Source organism: Natator depressus, chromosome 4, assembly GCF_965152275.1.
Source record: "Natator depressus isolate rNatDep1 chromosome 4, rNatDep2.hap1, whole genome shotgun sequence".
Classification (NCBI taxonomy): domain Eukaryota; kingdom Metazoa; phylum Chordata; order Testudines; family Cheloniidae; genus Natator; species Natator depressus.
In genome coordinates, this window is record NC_134237.1 from 3,202,444 (window position 1) to 3,223,093 (window position 20,650).

Below are 20,650 nucleotides of genomic sequence, written 5' to 3' on the forward strand. Positions count from 1 at the left end.
CCACACTATGCTGCCTGGAAGCAGAAAACCACACCTCTTTGTTAATGTGTAATTTGTGTTTTTTCAGCTTTTTTGGTGCAGAGGGAGGAGATAACAAAAGATCTGCCTCGTTAATCAGCAATGACGCTAATGGTGTGAACAAGCTGCACCGAGCAATGTAGCATACAATGTTCTACAGTTCATTTGGTAAATATTATTCCTTTCCATGATTATTTTGTTTACAGAAAACAGCAGCTTAATTCTGCCCTTCCTGCACACTCCTCCAATGCAGTGCTCCAGTAAGTTCCTGAAAGTGCTGTTGAGTGGCATGTTTAGTACCCTGTGAGAGGAAGTTGCCATTTCTCTGTGCTGGACTTTAACTGGTGACTCTGGAGCACCCAGCTAGTTGTGAAGCTTTAAAAGTCCACTGAAGATCTCTCTGACAACGTACACCACAGCTGATTTCACTTACAAACAACAAGGTCTCCTTTGTCACCAGGAAATGTCTGTAGTTGGCCCTATTATTTAGGTGGGTCACTATTTGAACAATTTTCCTCAGAATATTTTAAATATACATTATTTGAAATTGATTGTAAAGGGCTATAAACCAGCAGAGGTCCCAAGAGCCTGTGGGTTCGAGAAAACTAGAGAAGTGGTGGAGTCTGCATACTGGCACTTTTTTTTTATTTAACCTGCACACTGTTCGAAATTTAACACCAAATCAAAGGCTTCTCTCTATCCTATCTCTTCCAAAGAGGCAGCAAAACAGGAGGAGCACAAGTGAATGTATGGAACCTGCCCGGCTTTGGCCTTCAAGCTCCTACGAGGTCCCAGTGCCAAATTCTGATGCAGTTTCTGAAGCTGAAGGTGCATCCTCCTTGCTATTAACTAAGGGTAAAAAACAAACCCAGGCCACCAGCACTATCAAACCACACACCCCAGGAGCAGCATCACTTCAAGGCTAACATCATAAAACAAAAACACTACAGGATTACTATGACTCTGACCTGGGCATACAAGGCCAGTGTCTTCAAAGCCACAGGCATGTATGAGCTTATTATTGGGAAACATTCTTTAGCTACTCTTCACACCAGTCTTTAATATGGCAAAGCATAATTGTGTTTCTCTTACCAGCATAAACAAAAGTACAAAAGAAAAATATTTTTGGGGAGCAGAGGGGGGAATTAAACAAATCCAGATTGGGGAGTGGGAATGGGAAATAAAGATGTTCTTTTTTTTTTTTTTAATCTTTTTGCATTGACTGGAGAAACTCACTGGAAACACGCTCTTCTGCTGGTGGGTTTGCTGTAGCCTTTGTCTTGCAGTTGCTGTCTAACAGTCTTAACTACCCTTTGGAAAGTGCTACAGTTCACAGGTGGTGTTGGATTTGGTAACACATTTGGTATTTTTCTCATCCTTGCACAAATGGGACTGCCCTTCTTTCTTGCCACTTTAAAAACAATGCAGAGCTTGCTATAAAATGCCTTTCTTTATTATGGACTAATTCTCTCTGCTCCTCTGCCATCTCGCCCAAGAGGTGAAGAATATTGTACTATAGTAAATAAACATGGCATAATCCATGCTACTCTTGAAAAACAGATCCTGTTCCACTGACCTTATTCCAAGTGAGCACTGGGGTTGGAATGCCCATGACTTCACAACTCAGGTAAATCTTTGCTCCAGTGACATTCCAGATTTCCTTAGGGGGAGTCACAATGGAAGGCCCTGAAAAGAGAGAAATCCTTTAAAACAGGTGACTCCAACTTGATGTCTGGTTCCCTGCTTCTTGTTTATACCCAGTTACATTCAATAGTTTTTTAGTGCCAGGGACTCTCTAATATTATTATAGACAGGTTTGGTAGCTCCACCCAATTAAGGTTGCCCAACACTTCCCATTATAAGACTCTGTTCAGTTGCTTATGACTTTGCCAAATTTGAACTGTTTGGGCTGAAATTTTCCAGACTGGATGTCTGCCTCAGGCTGAATTAGTTCGGAAAATTTCAGCCAAAATGGTTAAGCTGCTTCTAAGAACCATAATAGGGGAAAATATGTTGTTTTACCCGCATTAAAAAATTTGGGTGACATTTTCATTGAGAGGCTCTAACACCTTATTGCTTTGGAACAGGGGCTTGAAATTTGGCAGGGGAGTGGCCTTTGTGTCAGGTATGTGCCTTTTGCCACTCCCATGAAAATCTGCAAAATTTGGCCAAGTTATAAGCCTTGGAAAAATTACAGTTTTCACATGCTCAGTAGAGACTTGCTAGAGTTTATCATCTAAAACCTTCTTAGATTCTGTCCACACTGAGCATGCTCCAGCCTGGGGATACAGGGGGCTAAGAAGGACTTTCTCTGCAATTGCAGCTTCCAGCTGCTCTGGGCTGTGCTGGGTTCCAAGCACTGGAACTGATAGCAGGGAGCCTGAGTCTCCAGTGCTCTCAGTGACCCCTCCACTGGTGCCCAGGCAGTGAGGAGGAGGAAGCTGCCTGATTTGAATGCTGAAGGGACAAGAGCTGGATCCCAATGCAAGAGGCTCCCTGATAGGGAGTTTCAGCTGGTCTGACCAGTTCAGTGTACCCCAACTTATTAATGTCATAACCGGTGTCTAAAAGGTATCATGTAAGATACCAATAGAAATCTAGTAACATACTAATCATTAATATTATTGCGAAGTGTAGGTATGGAGGACAAATTCAAAATTACAAACGTATTGGGAATTATGTTCTTAAAATGTGTCTGCCAGGCAGGGCTGAAATCACCCCACCCTAGATAATGGAATGTGGTTTAGCCATCTTGAAGGTACTTCCAAGGTATCATGGGAATCCATTTACATAAGAGGAAACAAAACCGTCAAGCTAACAAGGGGAGGAGATAACCACTGAGCATCATAGCAGGGGGAGGAGACTGCAGGAACAAATAAATCTGGATTTTAGCAAACACCAGGGAATCTCCTTCCTTACAGCTTGAAAGAACTTTACTGTAGGGGGTATTAGGGTAGCCAACTTTCTAACCGCACAAAACTGAACACCCTAGCCCCGCCCCTTCCCTGAGGCCCTGTCCCCACTCACTATATTCCCCCTCCCTTGGTGGCTCATGCTCCCCCACTCTCACTCGCTTTCACTGGACTGGAGCGGGGGGGGGGGAGGGTTCTAACTGGGGGTGCAGGCTCCAGGGTGGGGCCAGAAATGAGGGGTTCAAGATACAGGAGGGGGCTCCAGGCTGGGGCAGGGAGTTGGGGTGCATGAGGGGGTGAGAGCTCTGGCTGGGGGTGCGGGCTCTGGAGTGGGGCTGAGGGTTTGGGGCATAGGAGGCGGGGTCCAGACTGGGGGGTGGGGCTGAGAGATTCGGAATGTGGGAGGGGGCTGCGTGTTGAGGCAGGGAGTTGGGGTGCAGGAGGGGGTGAGGGCTCTGGGCTGGGGGTGCAGGCTTTGGTTTGGGGCTAGGGATGAGGGGTTTGGGATGTAGGAGGGGGCTCTGGGTTTCGGGGTTGCTCAGGCTGGGGCAGGGGATTGGGCGTGGCCTTACCTCGGGTGGCTCCCAGTCAGCGGTGCAGCAGGGCTAAGGCAGGCTTCCTGCCCGTCCTGGCGTCACGCTGCGCCCTGGAAGCAGCCAGCAGGTCCGGCTCTTAGGCGGGGGGGAAGGGTGGGGAGCCAGGAGGCTCTGTGCGCTGCTCTAGCCCGCAGGCACTGCCCCCCAGCTCCCATTGGCTATGGTTCCTGGCCAGTGGGAGTGCGGAGCAGGTGCTCGGGATGGGGGCAGCACGCAGAGCCCCATGGCCCCCCTGCCTAGGAGCTGAACCTGCTGTCTGCTTCCAGGTGCAGCATGGTGACTAGACAGGTAGGGACTAGCCTGCCTTAGATCCGCAATACTGCCGACAGGACTTTTAACGGTCCTGTCGGCGGTGCTGACTGGAGCCGCCAGGGTTCCTTTTTGACTGGGTGTTCCGGTTGAAAACTGGACGCCTTGCAACGCTAGAGGATAGCCTTCAAAAGACTTCATTTCAAAGGTTCACTGGACTCTAAAGAGAGGGGCAAAGAACCCCCAGGGACCTTTCACCTAAAAATACAAAGGAACTGAACACTTTGGACTTTGTGGGAGATCCTGACCAAGGGGTGGTCAGCCATCTTGCTGTGGTAAGAATCTTACCTTGAACCAAGACTAGTTTTGTTAAATCTTTGCCTCTAGAAAGCGTTTTCACTTTAATTTGCTTGTCACCATTTCTAACGCTATCCCTTGTACCTGAACTCACTTAAAATTCCACCTCCTTTTGTTAATAAATTTGCTTTACTTTTAATCTGAACCAAGCCAGTGCTGTGTTTTAACTGAAATGATAGTTAACTCCAGTTAATGTGGCAAGCTGTGAAGTTTGTCTCTTTAGAGGAGCAAATGAACCTTATTATTCCTCTGACTTGTCCAGGAGAGGGCTGGACATTGCAGAGTACATGGTTTTGGGAAAATTTGGGACTGGGGGTGCTGGAGTCACCTTGCCAGGTGTAACCAAGGCTGGTGGAGATCAGAGTGTGGCAGGGATGTAACAAGCAGGCCACTGGAGTCAGAGTTGCTGGTCCAGGGTTGCTTATCACACAGACACTCAGTGCATGCTGAGATGCTGGCTGGGAGTGTACAGACAAGGGAGCTACAGCACCAGAACATTTTAAGGCACCCAGGGTTACAGGGCAGGTGATTGGGGGTGGGGGAAGGAGATTGTGACAGAACCTTTGGTGGTGAAGGTGGGGCTTATGGGGAGGGGGAAAGGAAAACTGGGCCTCAGTGTTGTGGGGGGGAGACTTGGACTGGGTGGGAAAAGAGTCTGGGGCTGGGAGACTGGGAGCTAGCAGCAAGGCAGAGGGGTTCAATGGATGCAAAATATCCCCTGCGCATGCTCTTAGCAGGCTATGCATGTTCTCAGCTCTGCTGCACACTTCCTGTGTGACCTGAGGCAAATCACTACCTTTCTCTGTGCTTCACTTTTGACATCTCTAACATGGGGATGATATTTCCCTACATCACAGGTGTCTAGTGAGGATGCAGTCATTAACCCATGCTAGGCCATCAAGATATTACACAACGAGTATCTCAACCAAAGTGTAACAAAGAAATGGTCTGGTAAATTACCCCACCAGCAAACTTCCAACTGCTACCTTCCCCCACAGTGCTGGCCCTTTGTTCTGGCATAAGCTAGCAAATGCGTGTGCATGCATGAGTGAGTTAGAAAGAGAAAGGTGTGGGGGGAGGGAACACAGGCCAATGCGTGTAAGAGCAGGGCATAGGGGGAGGGCAGGGAGGGCTAGCTTTCTAAATGAGCTCAGCTCCCACATAGGCAGTAAACAAAGTGGCCAGACTGTTCTCAATGGAAGCTGCTGGGTGCCTGGGCCCTTTTCATAGATTCATAGAATCATAGAATATCAGGGTTGGAAGGGACCTCAGGAGGTCATCTAGTCCAACCCCCTGCTCAAAGCAGGAGCAACCCCAACTAAATCATCCCAGCCAGGGCTTTGTCAAGCCTGACCTTAAAAACCTTTAAGGAAGGAGATTCCACCACCTCCCTAGATAACACATTCCAGTGCTTCACCACCCTCCTAGTGAAAAAGGTTTTCCTAATATGCAACCTAAACCTCTCTGACTACAACTTGAGACCATTACTCCTTGTTCTATCATGTCTGTCACGGAGAACAGTCAAGATCCATCCTCTTTGGAACCCCCTTTCAGGTAGTTGAAAGCAGCTATCAAATCCCCCCTCATTCTTCTCTTCTGCAGACTAAACGATCCCAGTTCCCTCAGCCTCTCCTCATAAGTCATGTGTTCCAGTCCCCTAATTAATTTTGTTGCCCGCCACTGGACGCTTTCCAATTTTTTCACGTCCTTATAGTGTGGGGCCCAAAACTGGACACAGTACTCCAGATGAGGCCTCACCAATGTTGAATAGAGGGGAATGATCATGTCCCTCGATCTGCTGGTAATGCCCCTACTTATACAGCCCAAAATACCGTTAGCCTTCTTGGCAACAAGGGCAGACTGTTAACTCATACCCAGCTTCTCATCCACTGTAACCCCTAGTTTCTGCAGAACTGCTGCCTAGCCATTCGGTCCCTAGTCTGTAGCGGTGCCCGGGATTCTTCCGTCCTAAGTGCAGGACTCTGCACTTGTCCTTGTTGAACCTCATTTCTTTTGGCCCAATCCTCTAATTTGTCTAGGTCCCTCTGTATCCTATCCCTACTCTCCAGCATATCTACCTTGACTCGGACGTGTTGTTCCTTGACTTTAGCAAAGCTTTTGACACGGTCTCCCACAGTATTCTTGCCAGCAAGTTAAAGAGGTATGGGCTGGATGAATGGACTACAAGGTGGATAGAAAGCTGGCCAGATCGTTGGGCTCAACGGTTAGTGATCAATGGCTCCATGTCTAGTTGGCAGCCGGTATCAAGCGGAGTGCCCCAAGGGTCGGTCCTGGGGCCGGTTTTGCTCAATATCTTCATTAATGATCTGGAGGATGGCGTGGATTACACCCTCAGCAAGTTTGCAGATGACACTAAACTGGGAGGAGAGGTATCATAGAATAGAAATCATAGAATCATAGAATATCAGGGTTGGAAGGGACCTCAGGAGGTCATCTAGTCCAACCCCCTGCTCAAAGCAGGACCAATCCCCAATTAAATCATCCCAGCCAGGGCTTTGTCAAGCCTGACCTTAAAAGCCTCTAAGGAAGGAGATTCTGCCTCCCCAGGTAACCCATTTCAGTGCTTCACCACCCTCCTAGTGAAAAAGTTTTTCCTAATATCCAACCTAAACCTACCCCACTGCAAGTTGAGACCATTACTCCTCATTCTGTCATCTGCTACCACTGAGAACAGTCTAAACTCATCTTCTATGGAATCCCCCTTGAGGTAGTTCTTTAACTTGCTGGCAAAAATACTGTGGGAGACCGTGTCAAAAGCTTTGCTAAAGTCAAGGAATAACATGTCCACTGCTTTCCCCTCATCCACAGAGCCAGTTATCTCATCACAGAGGGCAATTAGATTAGTCAGGCATGACTTGCCCTTGGTGAATCCATGCTGACTGTCCCTCATCACTTTCCTCTCCTCTAAGTGCTTCAGAATTGATTCCTTGAGGACCTGCTCCATGATTTTTCCAGGGACTGGAAGATCTGGTCATGTCATTTACGTGCCTAGATGGGAGCCATTACGTACTGAGTTGTTTAGAAAATCTGGCCCTAAATGCTTACCTTCAGGCTTCGCAGTGTATTAAACACAAGCAGTATTTCAGGAAGGAGAAGAATGGGCTCTGTTTAATCTCCTTTTTTGTAGGACTGCACTGCAAACCTGCTATTAATTTCTTGAAATAGAAAGCGAAATCCAAATGAATGTGTCATGTTTATTTCCACTCAATTAAAGCTTTCAAGGCTGCATCCCAGAACTAAATCTAGGAGACGGCATTTCCTGTTTCTCAGAAGAATGGTTCATATCAACCACTGACAAATGGGTAAGAGAGCTATTAAGGCAGGGATACTCTCTGCTCCAGCCCACCCCTTCTTCGTCCATTTCCCCAACGGCACCAATACCACCAAGTGCGAACTGATCTGGAATGAAATCTCCCATCTCCTGGACACAGGAGTGACAGAAGGAGTTAGCTCAGAAGAATAGTTCTCAGGGCTCTACTCTACCCTCTTCATAGTTCAGAAGCACACATGAGGAGTCAGAGCCATGCTACATCTCAGAAAGCTCAGCAAGTGGATGAAGAAAACAAAATTTCCAGATGAAGACCCTTCTGCGGTGTCATCTCTGCATCAGGGGGATCTCCTAACCTCAGTGGACCTCAGGGATGCATTCACAACCCCATTCGCAGGCTTCTGAGATTTGCTTATGGCACAGAGCACTATCAGTAACGAATCTCCCATTCGGTCTCTCATCAGCCCCAAGGGTCTTTACGAAGATGCCAGTGCTGGTCATAGCCAGGGTTAGGGTGCAGGGGACTGATGTATAGCCCTTTCTGGATGAAATTCTAATCAGAGCTCCAACCCAGCCTGTGGTGCACTATGCCACATTGCGAACTCTGGACCTCCTGCAAGCTTATGGCTTTCTGATAAACATCAAGAAAAGTTCCTTGATCCCATTGATAACCCACTTGGGAGTGGACATAGGCACCTCACTGGAGAAGACCTACCTCTCACTCAACAGGTTCTGGAGGATCCAGTATCTCATCTCCATCCTGCGTACGTGCACCAAGCCAACCATAGCTCAGTGCCTTCAACTACTGGGCTACCTGGTGTCATGCACAGGGGTCACCGCATGGCCAAGATCCCACATCAAGTGTCTCCAGGCCTCCTTCTGAAAGGATGCACCAGTCTCCAGAATACTTGACAGATCAGGTGATGATCCTGAGTCAGGTACTCTGCTCTCTAGCATAGTGGGCAGTTTCTGAGGACTTTGCTTCTCGCAACCTATGCCAGCTTGCTAGGTTGGGGAGCATACCTCTGGAGCCCCAAGAACAGGAAACACAGTATCCATCTCCTGGAGCTCAGAGCCATCAAGCTGGCTCTCAGGAGACTCCAGAGCTACCTACAGGGCAATAAAGTCCTGGTCCAGTCAGACAATACAACCACAGTTGCATACATAAACAGCCAAGGGGTAATAAGGACTGTAGCTCCACATGAAGAAGCAATGGAAATATTGGAATGGGCAGAAAAGACCCTACCTTCCCTAATGGCGATACACGTAAAAGGGGAGCTGAATCAGAAAGCAGAAATACAGTCGACAACTCGGAATGGTGCCTGAAACAGGAAGTCTTCAATCTGATCTTAAAGAAGTTCAGTTTCCCCTCAGTTGATCTGTTTGCAAGTTGCAAAAACACCAAACAGCTGAAATACTTCACCAGAGAAGCGGATCCCATGTCCATGGCAGTAGATGCCCTGTTGCACAGGTGGCCGCAACGTGTGCTATATGCATTCCTACCCTTCTCTCTCATTAGGAAAGTATTCCAAAAGATAAAGCATGAACAAGCAAAGGTCATTATAACAACTCTGTACAGACAAAAGAGGCCCTCATCCTTCGATCTGATGGAGCTAAAACTAGAATCACTGTTACAGCTGCCACTCAAACTGGACATTCTTTCCCAAGGCCCTTTTCTCCACCCAGACCCAGACCATCTTCAGTGGACAGCCTGGTTATTGAAAGGGAACCATTACCAACAAAAGGCCTGTCAAGGTTCCTTCCCCACTCTGAACTCTAGGTTACAGATGTGGGGACCCGCATGAAAGAACCCTACGCTTATTCTTACCAGCTTAGATTAAAAACGTCCCCAAGGTACAAACTTTGCCTTGTCCTTGAACAGTATGCTGCCACCACCAAGTGTTTTAAACAAAGAACAGGGAAAGAGACCACTTGGAGACATCTTCCCCCAAAATATCCCCCCAAGTCCTACACCCCCTTTCCTGGGGAAGGCTTGATAATAATCCTCACCAATTGGTACAGGTGAACACAGACCCAAACCCTTGGATCTTAAGAACAATGAAAAATCAATCAGATTCTTAAAAGAAGAATTTTAATTAAAGAAAAGGTAAAAGAATCACCTCTGTAAAATCAGGATGGAAAATACTTTACAGGGTAATAAGATTCAAAACATAGAGAATCCCTCTAGGCAAAACCTTAAGTTACAAAAAGACACAAAAACAGGAATATACATTCCCTCCAGCACAGCTTATTTTACAAGCCATTAAACAAAAGAAAATCTAACGCATTTTCTAGCTAGATTACATACTAACTTTACAGGAGTTGTAAGGCTGCATTCCTGATCTGTTCCCGGCAAAAGCATCACACAGACAGACAGAACCCTTTGTTCCCTGCCCCCTCCAGATTTGAAAGTATCTTGTCCCCTCATTGGTCATTTTGGGTCAGGTGCCAGCGAGGTTACCTTAGCTTCTTAACCCTTTACAGGTGAAAGGGTTTTGCGTCTGGCCAGGAGGGATTTTATAGCACTGTATACAGAAAGGTGGTTACCCTTCCCTTTATATTTATGACAAGGCCTATCTCGTGTCCAGGAAAGTCTCCACAATAAAAGCCCATTCCTCCATCTAGACCAAGTTCAGTCTGTTGTGCCAGAAGTGCAGTGTTAATTCAAGACATCCTGGAATTCCAGCTATTCTGGACTTTCTTCAAGAAGATGTGGATAAAGGTCTTCAATCCAGCACCTTAGCATGCCAGGTATTGGCCACCACAAAGCCCTGGCTGGGATGATTTAGTTGGGGTTGGTCCTGCTTTGAGCAGGGGGTTGGACTAGATGACCTCCTGAGGTCTCTTCCAACCCTAATCTTCTGTGATTCTATGACCATTAGTGGTCTATTAACGGGATCCTTGGGCAGCAGATTTCTCAGAGCAGTCAGACCGGCCAGACCAGCAGTCAGACCAGTCTTCCCTAAATGAGACCTACCACTGGTGTTGAAGGCCCTAACCACTCGCCCTTTTGAGACTCTGACTTCTATATCAGCATTTAATCTCTCCATGAAAACCTGTTTTCTGGTCAGCATCATGCCTGCTAGGTGAATTCCAGAGTTGGCAGTCCTATCTATGCAGGAACCCTATTGCGTGTTCCATGATGACAAGGTAGCACTGAGAACTCTGCAGTCCTTTCTTCCCAAGGTGAACTTTCCTTTCCATACGTCACAGAAAAATGTCCTTCTTTCCTTCTGCCCAAATCCATCCCAGAAGTGTGGCACACTTTAGATGTTAGAAGAGCACTGAAACTCTACCTCAAGTGCACAGAATCCACAAGGTCATGTACCCTTTTGTCTCCTTTAATCCAAAATGCCAAGGGCTCAGAGTCTCAAGGCTATCTGTCGCTAGGTGGGTCAGATTATGCATTGTTGAGGTTTACAAAGTGCTAGGAGCTCCTGTTCTAGAAGGAGCCAGGGCACACTCTGTGAGATCTAGGGCCATCTCATGGAACAGGTGAGCATGGGCCTTCATCGCAGACATATGCAGAGCAGCCACATGGTTGTTGGTTATATCAAACATTACAAAGTGGACTTTCTGTCCTCCACAGACACCTCTTTCGTCAGGAAGGTGCTCCAGTAATAGCCTTGCCTTTTGGACAATCCTTAAGGAGGGGGTTTACCTAACTATATCTTCTTTTGTTTATCTTTTCTTGTCCCTCAGTAATCCTGATCACTGCTCTCTACTTCTCAGGTATAGCAGAATTGTGGGAGACAGTGGGACACAGAATGGAAAATTTCTTAGCTGATGTTTTCCTTTCTTCTAGCAGCATCTCACACAATTCTACCCATCCTTGATGGCTTTCTGTCAAGGGTCAGCATTTTATTTGGCCTATGTATCTATATACACCAGGCCAACTCTCAACATGGTAATGAGTTTGACATAGATGTTATGGTTATAAATAATTTTCTCAATGCGTGTTTCACACAGCTTTGGAATAACTCAACTGGCGGCAAGCAGAAGAAGAGGATGTAGCCAGCACAAGCTGCGGTACAGTTTTAAACTGCCTCCAGAAGCTGCAGAGAAGAGAGTGGCTCGAACACAGCAAAACTGTGGGAGATGCTGCTAGCAGAAATAAAATTATTGGGTGAGAAATTTTCTGTTCTTAAACATACAGAGAAAGATCCTCAATTGGTGTCAATTGTCAGAGCCCCACTGAGATCAATGGAGTGGTGACCATTTACAACAGCTAAGAAAGTGGCCCCTTGTCTTAGAAGCAAGAGATGGCAAAGCCGTGTTAGTTCACTAGCTCGTTCCATCCATCCTGGTGCACGGCCACTCCCTACTACAGTGTGTTCCTAAGTGCTCTGTCCAGGTTAGTACTGAATGATTCCAGGGATGAGGCTTCATCATGTCTCATAGGAGACTGTTTCTCCAACCAATAGACCTCACTGATATTCAGCCTATATTTTCCTTTTTTTAGTTTTACCCCATTGCTCCTGATTAGGTTTTCATTCACCTTCTTGCATGGTTCTCACGGGTCATCTTACAGGGACTGCAGCACCACTGATGGGCAGAAACATGGATTGCAGGATTTTGCTGCATGGCTGTGAGAAGGGATGGCCATGATTCATATACTCTATGGCCAGAAAGGACTAGTGTGATCATTTAGTCTGACCTCTGGCATCGCACAGGCCATGGGACTTCCCTGAATTAATTCCTGTTTGAACTGCTTCAGCACTGTACACCGGGATACAGACTCCCTTTTTATTTTCTCTCCCCCAGTGTGTTTTTCTTTCTATATCCTGCCTTTCCCCCACTCTTACGCTGTCCTCTCACCTCCTTACAATGGGCCTTGACAAATATGTCCTTCAGCCTCAGGGGGAATTAATTAATTGCTAAAACAATGCACTGGTGATCAGTCAGGGCTGGGTATTTTGTTCTCTTGCCAGGTATTAAACCCACTGTCAAACGCAGCCCTTATTTTTATCATCAGAATATAACTAATTCTATTAACTAACTGATAATTAACTGATAACTGAGTGTTTAATTAGGGTTCCTCTACACTTTAAATCTTTCTTCCTCCTGACAATTTAATTTTGCAAGTCAGTTAGTGGCTTTAGTTTCCTTGAGACACCATAGTTCTCTTCAGGGCCATGCAGTACAATATCAGACATCCCAGGTGCATACTGACCACAAAATATACCTGAACAAGGGCCCGGTATGTAGGAAAAGATCAGACCTGGATTACAGATCTTGGAACATGGGGTTTGATCATCCCCTGCCTGAACCATTTGGAACCGCTTATACAAGTGCAGAGAGGCCCCAATTTGGCAAAGCACTTAAGCACATGCTTAAGCCCCATTACTTAAAAGTAAAGCACATGCTTAAATGCTCTGTTGAATCAGGGCCAGTGAGTGTATATTCCACTGGTGAGTGTGGGTTACAGGTCCCTGTCTGTGCCAATCCAGACATAATATGAGTCTATTACAGCCCCAGCTAAAGAGCACTGGCTCCTTAGCCCAAACTGTGGCAGCTCCTGCTTTTAGCTCTAGAGATCCCCGGTGTGTCAGCCAAGATGGTGGCTGTCACAATGCCAAGTGGGTGTGAAATGCTACCCATCTGAGGGCATGGCTACACTTGCAGATGTAGAGCGCTTTGAGTTAAACCTGCCTTCGGAGAGCACAGTAGGGAAAGCGCTGCAGTCTGTCCACACTGACAGGAACAAGCATGCTGGCGTGGCCACATTTGCTGCACTTGCAGCGGCATTGGGAGCGGTGCATTATGGGCAGCTATCCCACAGAGCACCTCTTCCCATTCTGGAGCCGTGGCTTGTGGGAAGGGGGTGGGGAATGCGGGACATTCTGGGTCCTGTCCCAACGCCCCGTGATGCATCAGTTTTCATCCCAACAATCCCTGTGCTTCCGTCCACATTTGGCGCCATCTTTCAACGTTTTTTGTACTGCGCGCTCTGTCTTCCCTTTAGGTCTGCAGGAATGGAGCCTGAACTGCTGAGGAGTATGCTGACGAGTCTCGTCAGCATGTCACGTTTGGCAGTCAAGTTATTCCTTATGATCCAAAGTGACAGTGAGGGCTCTGACGATATCGACTCGAGTAACGCATATGACATGAGTTTGCTTGTCGCATTCATGGACATGCTCACCACTGTGGAACGCTGCTTTTGGCCTCGGGAAACAAGCACTGAGTGGTGGGATCACATCGTCATGCAAGTCTGGGATGTCGAGCAGTGGCTGCAAAACTTTCGTATGAGAAAAGCCACTTTCACAGGACTGTGTGAGGAGCTTGCCCCCACTCTGTGATGCAAAGACACAAGATTGTGTCCCTCCCGGTGGAGAAGCGGATGGCTATTGTAATCTGGAAGCTGGCAACTCCAGACAGCTACCGATCAGTCGCTAACCAGTTTGGAGTGGGGAAGTCGACTGTTGGAATCGTGTTGATGCAAGTTTGCAGGGCCATTAATCACATCCTGCTCAGAAGAATCGTGACTCTGGGTAACGTGCATGACACTGTGGATGGCTTTGCACAAATGGGTTTACCTAACTGCGGAGGGGCGATAGATGGCACACATATTCCAATTCTGGCACCAGCCCACCTAGTCTCTGAGTATGTTAATCAGAAGGGGTATTTCTCTATGGTTCTCCAGGCGGTTGTGGATCACCATGGGCGTTTCATTGACATTAACGCAGGCTGGCCCGGAAAGGTGCATGACGCACGCATCTTTTGGAACACTGGCCTGTTCAGGAAGTTGCAAGCTGGGACTTTTTTCCCAGACCAGAAGATCACCATAGGGGAAGTCGAAATGCCCATTGTGATCCTTGGAGACCCCGCTTACCCTTCAATGCTGTGGCTCATGAAACCTTACACAGGGAGCCTTGACAGCAGCAAGGAGTGGTTCAACAAAAGGCTGAACTGGTGCAGAATGACTGTGGAGTGTGCTTTTGGCCGTTTAAAGGGCCGCTGGCGCTCTCTGTATGGGAAGCTGGACCTGGCCGATGACAGCATCCCCGCGGTTATATCGGCGTGCTGTACCCTCCATAACATTTGTGAAGGGAAGGGTGAACGATTCACTGAGGCATGGAACTCGGAGGTTCAATACCTGTAGGCTGAATGTGAACAGCCAGAGAGCAGGGCTATTAGGGGGGCCCAGCGCGGGGCTGCAAGGATTAGGGATGCACTGAGGGAGCAATTTGAGGCTGAAAGCCACCAGTAATATCTGATGCCCTGCATGGGAGTGAAGTGCAGTGGTTCCAATGTTAGTAGGAATCTGTGTTTGCTACGCTGACTTGAAGTGCCTGTTTCTTTCCTGGGCTAAGGTATCTTTTACTTTATGCAATAATAAAGAATGTTTTCAAAGAAAAAAATTCATTTATTGAAAAGAAAATTCATTTACTGAAAAGAAACACAACTGCTTAGGAAACAGAAAGGGCAAGGGGGTGGGGTGGGGAACAGTACAATCACAAATTTGCGTATGTCCTGTTATCATACTCAGCCTTCCTGTCTGGAGTGCTCTGCAATGAGTGCTGCTATAGTGTGTGTGTGTGTGTGGGGGGGCAGAATGTTAATATTTGACCTTTAGAGGACCCGATTCATCACTGTTACTCCAGCTTTACACTAGGGCAGTCAAGGGAGTACACCAGTATAAAGTGGGAGTACTGCCATGGGAACAAGGCTCAGTGTTCACTTTCAGAATGGGCCTGGGTCTCATTGCCTTTACACTCTTTCTACATGCTACTAACATTCATGATGTTATCACAAGACTTGCAATATTTCCTTAGAGCCCCAACACTTGGAGTCCTGTGACTACATGGAAATTGCAGCTCCCATTTAAAATAAATAAAAAAAAGTAGATCGTTTCTAGTCTTCATGGTAGTGGAGAAAAGCTTGAAAATGTGACCCCTAAGGACTCAAAAACTGGAAGGCAAATTCAGTAAAAGCATGTTGGGGGAATAGGAGATGCCGGTAAGTCAAAAATTCCAGTTAACTAAGAGGGAGGGAGTTTGGGTGTGGGAGGGGGGCTCAGGGCAGGGGGTTGGGGCGCGGGAGGGTTTTTGGGGTGCTGGATCTGGTCGGTGCTCACCTTGGGCAGCTCCCCGGAAGCAGTGACATGTCCTTGCTGCTCCTAGGCGGGGGCGTGGCCAGGCGACTCTGTGCGCTGCCTCTGCCCGCAGGTGCCGCCCCCGCAGCTCCCATTGGCCGGGGTTCCCAGCCAATGGGAGCTGCAGAGCCAGTGCTCGGGGCGGGGTGAGGGCAGCGCATGGAACCCCTGTGGCTGTTCCTCCACTTAGGAGCAGCAGGGACATGTTGCCGCTTCCGGGGAACCATGCAGAGCCAAGTAGAGAGCCTGCCAGCCCTGCACCAACTGGACTTTTAATGGGTATCAGAAATGCTGATTTCTAGAGCTTTCTGGTTGGTAAAGTGCCAGATAACACAGCTTTTACTGTAATAAGGACCTGACATTTGTTATTTTAAAAATCTCCTGATTTTTAAGACAATCTCCTTATTTTCCAGGGTCTGACTCATGATTTGTGAATGCCTGGGATCGGTCATACTGGTTGTTACATCAGTGTCACTCCACTGCAGTTAAGGGAGCTGATCCTCACGTACACAGGTATCAGCAACTGGAGAATCAGGCCCAATATCTTTACAACCAGAAGGACAGGGGGCTCCTGTCCCTTCCCACATGAGAGCAGAAAGCAATGGGGCCAGCAGAGAATAGCTGGCCCAGGCTATCACAGAGCATCAGCTTGTTCTAAGCCTTGGATTTGGAGAGAGCAAAGGAGAACACCTGTTTCCTGTCTGCAATAGCTGCTGGTAGTCTGAGTTACTATCTCCCCTCCTGTGTTCACTGCCTGGAGAGGGCCAGAACAGGCTTTCAAAAGCAGCAGCTGGCAGAAGGAGGGGGAGAAAATTCCAAACCAAATCTTGCCCAGAAGAAGACAGGATCCCCTTGATTATACTCTTGGAGAAAGGAATTGTTCTCCCCACTCTCCCCTAAACTTCTGGGCTGTGCTCATAGCATTCAAGCTCAAATGCACTGGGAACGCTGGAGGGAAGACTCACATACTGCAGTGTGGGTCATGGCCACCATTTGGTCTACTTATTTTGTTTTACAAAATAGTGTCGTGATTGCAATTCAGAGTTTAAACATATAATGCAGGAATGTGCTCAGGAATCCACTGCCTTTGGCTGGAAAGCCTAGTTTTGAAATTGAATTTGGAGAGGTTATGACCTTTTGTCCTGATTTACTTGGTCTGGGCCTGAAGCTGGTAAGGGAGTGAGTGTCCCCAAGAGATGCACAAATGTCATGAGAAGAAGCAGCTCTTCAAAACAGAAGGAACTGATGCCTCTTGGGTCTTTTGTTTGTCAGACCCTAGCATCCAAGACTCATCAGATGCCCCAAAATCATGATTGGCTTAAAAATCATCAGATTTAAGATAATAATAATGAACAAAAAGAAGTCAGGATGCTTTCTGATGTTTTATCCATTAGGGAAAGCTGCTTGGCCCCAATCTATGTGAGATCATCACAATTCAGCCTTAAACATGCCCAGGAAAGCAGAAGGCCCCCTTGTCCATCAATCGGAGGGGTCTCTGCTTATCCTCTCCTATCCCCTGGCTTAGCAGTTGCCTCACTCACATTCCCTCTCCATGCTCCCGTACAGTCTGCTCTCCCTGCCTGGATTCACTTGACCCACATCTTTCCTCCCACAGCATCCTACTCTTCATCATTCTCCCTCTCTGACCCACTCTGTCTCCTCACAATGACCTGTGACCCTCCATCTCCACACACCGCCCTACTTTTGTGCACCCTTCCATCTCCTCATGCCCCCTGCCCCGCACCCCTCCATCCCCTCACACTGCCACTCTCCCCTGCACCCCTCCATCTCCTCATGCCTCCTGCCCTGTACCCCTCCATCTCCTCACACTGCCCCCTCCATTGCACCCCCCATCTCCTAATGCCCTCCCCCTGCTCCTCTGTATCCCATTTATTTCCTCCTGCTCCCCGCGTCACATCTGCACCCCCTCCATTCCTCATGCTGCCCCACTCCCCTGCACTCCCTCTGTCCCCCATAATCACCCCTTCCCTCTGCCCCTGGGACGGTGCGGTTGGGGAATGCAGCACAGACTATGCTTAGGGCCCTACCAAATTCACAGTCCATTTTGGCCAATTTCACAGTCATAGGATTTTAAAAATTGTAAATTTCATTATTTCAGCTATTTAAATCTGAAATTTCACGGAGTTGTAATTGTAGAAGGCCTGACCCAAAAAGGAGTTGTGGGGGGGGCTCACAAGGTTATTGTGGGGGGGTGGGGGTTGCGGTACTGCCACCCTTACCTGTGCACTGCTGCTGGCAGCGATGTTGCCTTCAGAGCTGGGCAGTTGGAGAGCAGTGGCTGCTGGCCAGGAGCCCATCTCGGAAGGCAGAGCCACCACCAGCAGCAGTGCAGAAGGAAGGATGGCCTGGTATGGTATTGCCACCCTTCCTTCTGCGCTGCTGCCTGACGAGCTGGGCCCTCAGTCAGCAGCCACCACGGTCCAGCTTCCCAGCTCTGAAGGCAGCAGTGCAGAAGTAAGGGTGGCATGGTATGGTGTTGCCACCCTTAGTTCTGCGTGGCTGCTGGTGGGGCGCTGCCTTCAGAGCTGGGTGCCTGGCCAACAGTCACTGCTCTACGGCCGCCCAACTCTGAAGGCAGCGCAGAAGTGAGGGTGGCAATACCGCAACCCCCCTTCAACTCCCTTTTGGGTCAGGACTCCCAATTTGAGAAACGCTGGTCTCCCCTGTGAAATCTGTATAGTATAGCATAAAGGCACACAAAAGACCAGATTTTGCAGTCCATGATGTGTTTTTCATGGCCCTGAATTTGGTAGGGTCCTAACTATGCTTCTTCCCTCACCTCCTCCATCTGATTTCCACTTGCATTTACTCCCCTGAGAAAGTGCAATAGTAAGTTAGACTCTGATCCTGCAAAGGCTTAAGTATATCTTTACTCTTATGAATAGCCCCATTGACTTCAACAGGACTACTCACATGAGTAAAGTGACTTGCTTTCTTAAGTCTTTGCAGGGCTGGAATCTTGACTGGGGTCGAGAGCAATCCTACCCGAGTATAGGGTGAATGGACTGGCCCAGGGCCCCTTTGCAGCACTGCCATCTAGGATCTTGCAGTAGCATCTGAATTCTCTCCTAGAATTCAGCAACATTTTAGAGACCGACTACTCAGGCAAAGAACCAGAGAACCAAAGAACCACTAATTCTGACCTAGCCAAATAGAATCCAGGAAATCCGCCTTGTGTGTCTATAAAAAAGTGGCATCCGATGAAGTGAGCTGTAGCTCACAAAAGCTTATGCTTAAATAAATTTGTTAGTCTCTAAGGTGCCACAAGTACTCCTTTTCTTTTTGCGAATACAGACTAACACGGCTGCTATTCTGAAACCTATAAAAAAGTGAAGTGTGTAATGGCTACTGAAACATGGTCATGTGCGTGAGTGAGAAGTGCTAGTTCAATACACAGAGAAGCACCGTGAGGAGCACTCATTAGGTGCCTTACATTTTTCATTAAACCTTAGTAAATGCTCTAGACTTTAATCAAGTAGAGCAGTGACATTTCTACTTCTGATTACAAACACAATTCACAACAGCTTCCTTTGGACTGGACAACTGCAGGCTGCACTTCACAATCTTCTATTCTGATGTGACTTAATTGGTGTGATGATTCAACCATGTTAAATTATGTGTTCACTGTGGTTTCTGATCATCCAAATGTAGGGGACAATGAGGAAGATAGTCCCATCACATAACCCAGTTTGCCTTAATGAGAATGAAAGGTGCAAATCTTTTGTACCTACAGAATATAGTCATAGCTGAAAGAGGGTTCTCACTAAAACTAGCACTGGATTTTTCACACTACTAACTATTTTTAAAAACAAATAGGCATTATTGGCCTTGTTGGTGGTGATGGAGAGTGGCTAGTTATAGCTCTAGTGATGTCATTCACTCTGGAAGAGAAACCAGACAGCCTGTAGCTCAGCTTTCTCAGGCTTTTATGAAGCTATTTGTCTACCTTGTGTAAAAATAGAAGTAGCAGACAAAAAATAAATAAATAACCTTAATAGGCTATCTATCTCATCTCCCTGCCAAAGCAAACCATTTTCTATGCTATGGAGTCTAGCTTTAAATATCTCAGGAAAAGGTCTGTACACCACACCCTTTGGGAGACTGTTTCACAGGCTAATATTCATTCAGATCACAGCAGTGTTTAGAGACCCCGGCCAACATTTAGGCCCCATTGTGGTAATCACTGTACAAACACACAGGAAAAGACTATACCTGCCACAAAGAATTTACAGTCCATCCAGATAAAGGGTGGGAGTGGAAGCAGAGAGAGAATGGGACTTGCCCAGTAGCAGAACGGGAAACAGAACCAAGGTCTCCTAAGTCCCCAGTCCATTCAATCATGCTTCTGCTCTGTACTGTTAGGATTCAATATACTGGTAGGATTTTTCCCTAATAGTCTGCCTAAATTATCCTATGTCTCCTAGTTCTAGCCCCTTGAGCCAATTTATTGGCGTTTAAACGCTTCAGAACGTGAAATTACTATGTCCCCATTTTAGCAGTGGCTTGGCCAATATAAATCTTAATGTCTTAATTTTTCTTCAGCAACTATCCCCACTGCCTGCTATCCTGTCTCCCTCTCCAGCTCGCTCCTAGGGCTTTTGTTCTCATCTTCCAACGCCTTCCCATTTATCCCTATTTTTCTGGTAATAAGGTGCCCATACTGGACTGTTCCAGAGCCATATGACAGCATCTAGGATAGAAATATCTTTGGCATTTCATTTCCTTAAGCCTGGCACTTGGATGACATGTAGTTATTTCTTAGCAGAGTTTACTGTTTGAACCTTCATCCCTCCCCACCACCAGTTCTGAGATTGTAAGAATGTTATCTGCAACACTGGCTCAAGGTCTGACTAAATCCAGAGTTTGAAACTATTATCAGTATTAACATCATTTAAAGCCAGATGAAAGCAAAGACAAAAATATCAGGAGAACAGCATCCTACAGAAAACGCAGCTGGCAGAGGTAAAATCCACATGCACATCTCCTGTATACTGTAGGTCAGGGGTGGGCAAACTACAGCCCACGGGCCAGATCTGGCCTCTCAGGGCTTTGGATCCGGCCCGCGGCATTGCCCCCGTGCCGCTCTCAGAAGCGGCCGGCACCACGTCCCTGC

At 47.3% G+C, this 20,650-nt stretch overlaps 2 protein-coding genes across 2 annotated transcripts in view; one reads left to right on the top strand and one right to left on the bottom strand.

The window, feature by feature from the left end:
* The window catches only part of POLR2B (RNA polymerase II subunit B), a 32,683-nt gene extending 31,542 nt beyond the window's left edge, over nt 1-1,141 (top strand). The window contains exons 26-27 of the transcript XR_012639210.1: nt 68-186; nt 735-1,141. The gene's annotated coding sequence lies outside the window, so the exon portion shown is untranslated. The remainder of the gene's footprint in view (nt 1-67; nt 187-734) is intronic.
* IGFBP7 (insulin like growth factor binding protein 7) overlaps nt 1-20,650 on the bottom strand; it is a 67,632-nt gene that overhangs the window by 5,433 nt on the left and 41,549 nt on the right. The window contains 1 exon segment of the mRNA XM_074950227.1: nt 1,595-1,704. Coding sequence (XP_074806328.1) covers nt 1,595-1,704 — 110 coding nt within the window.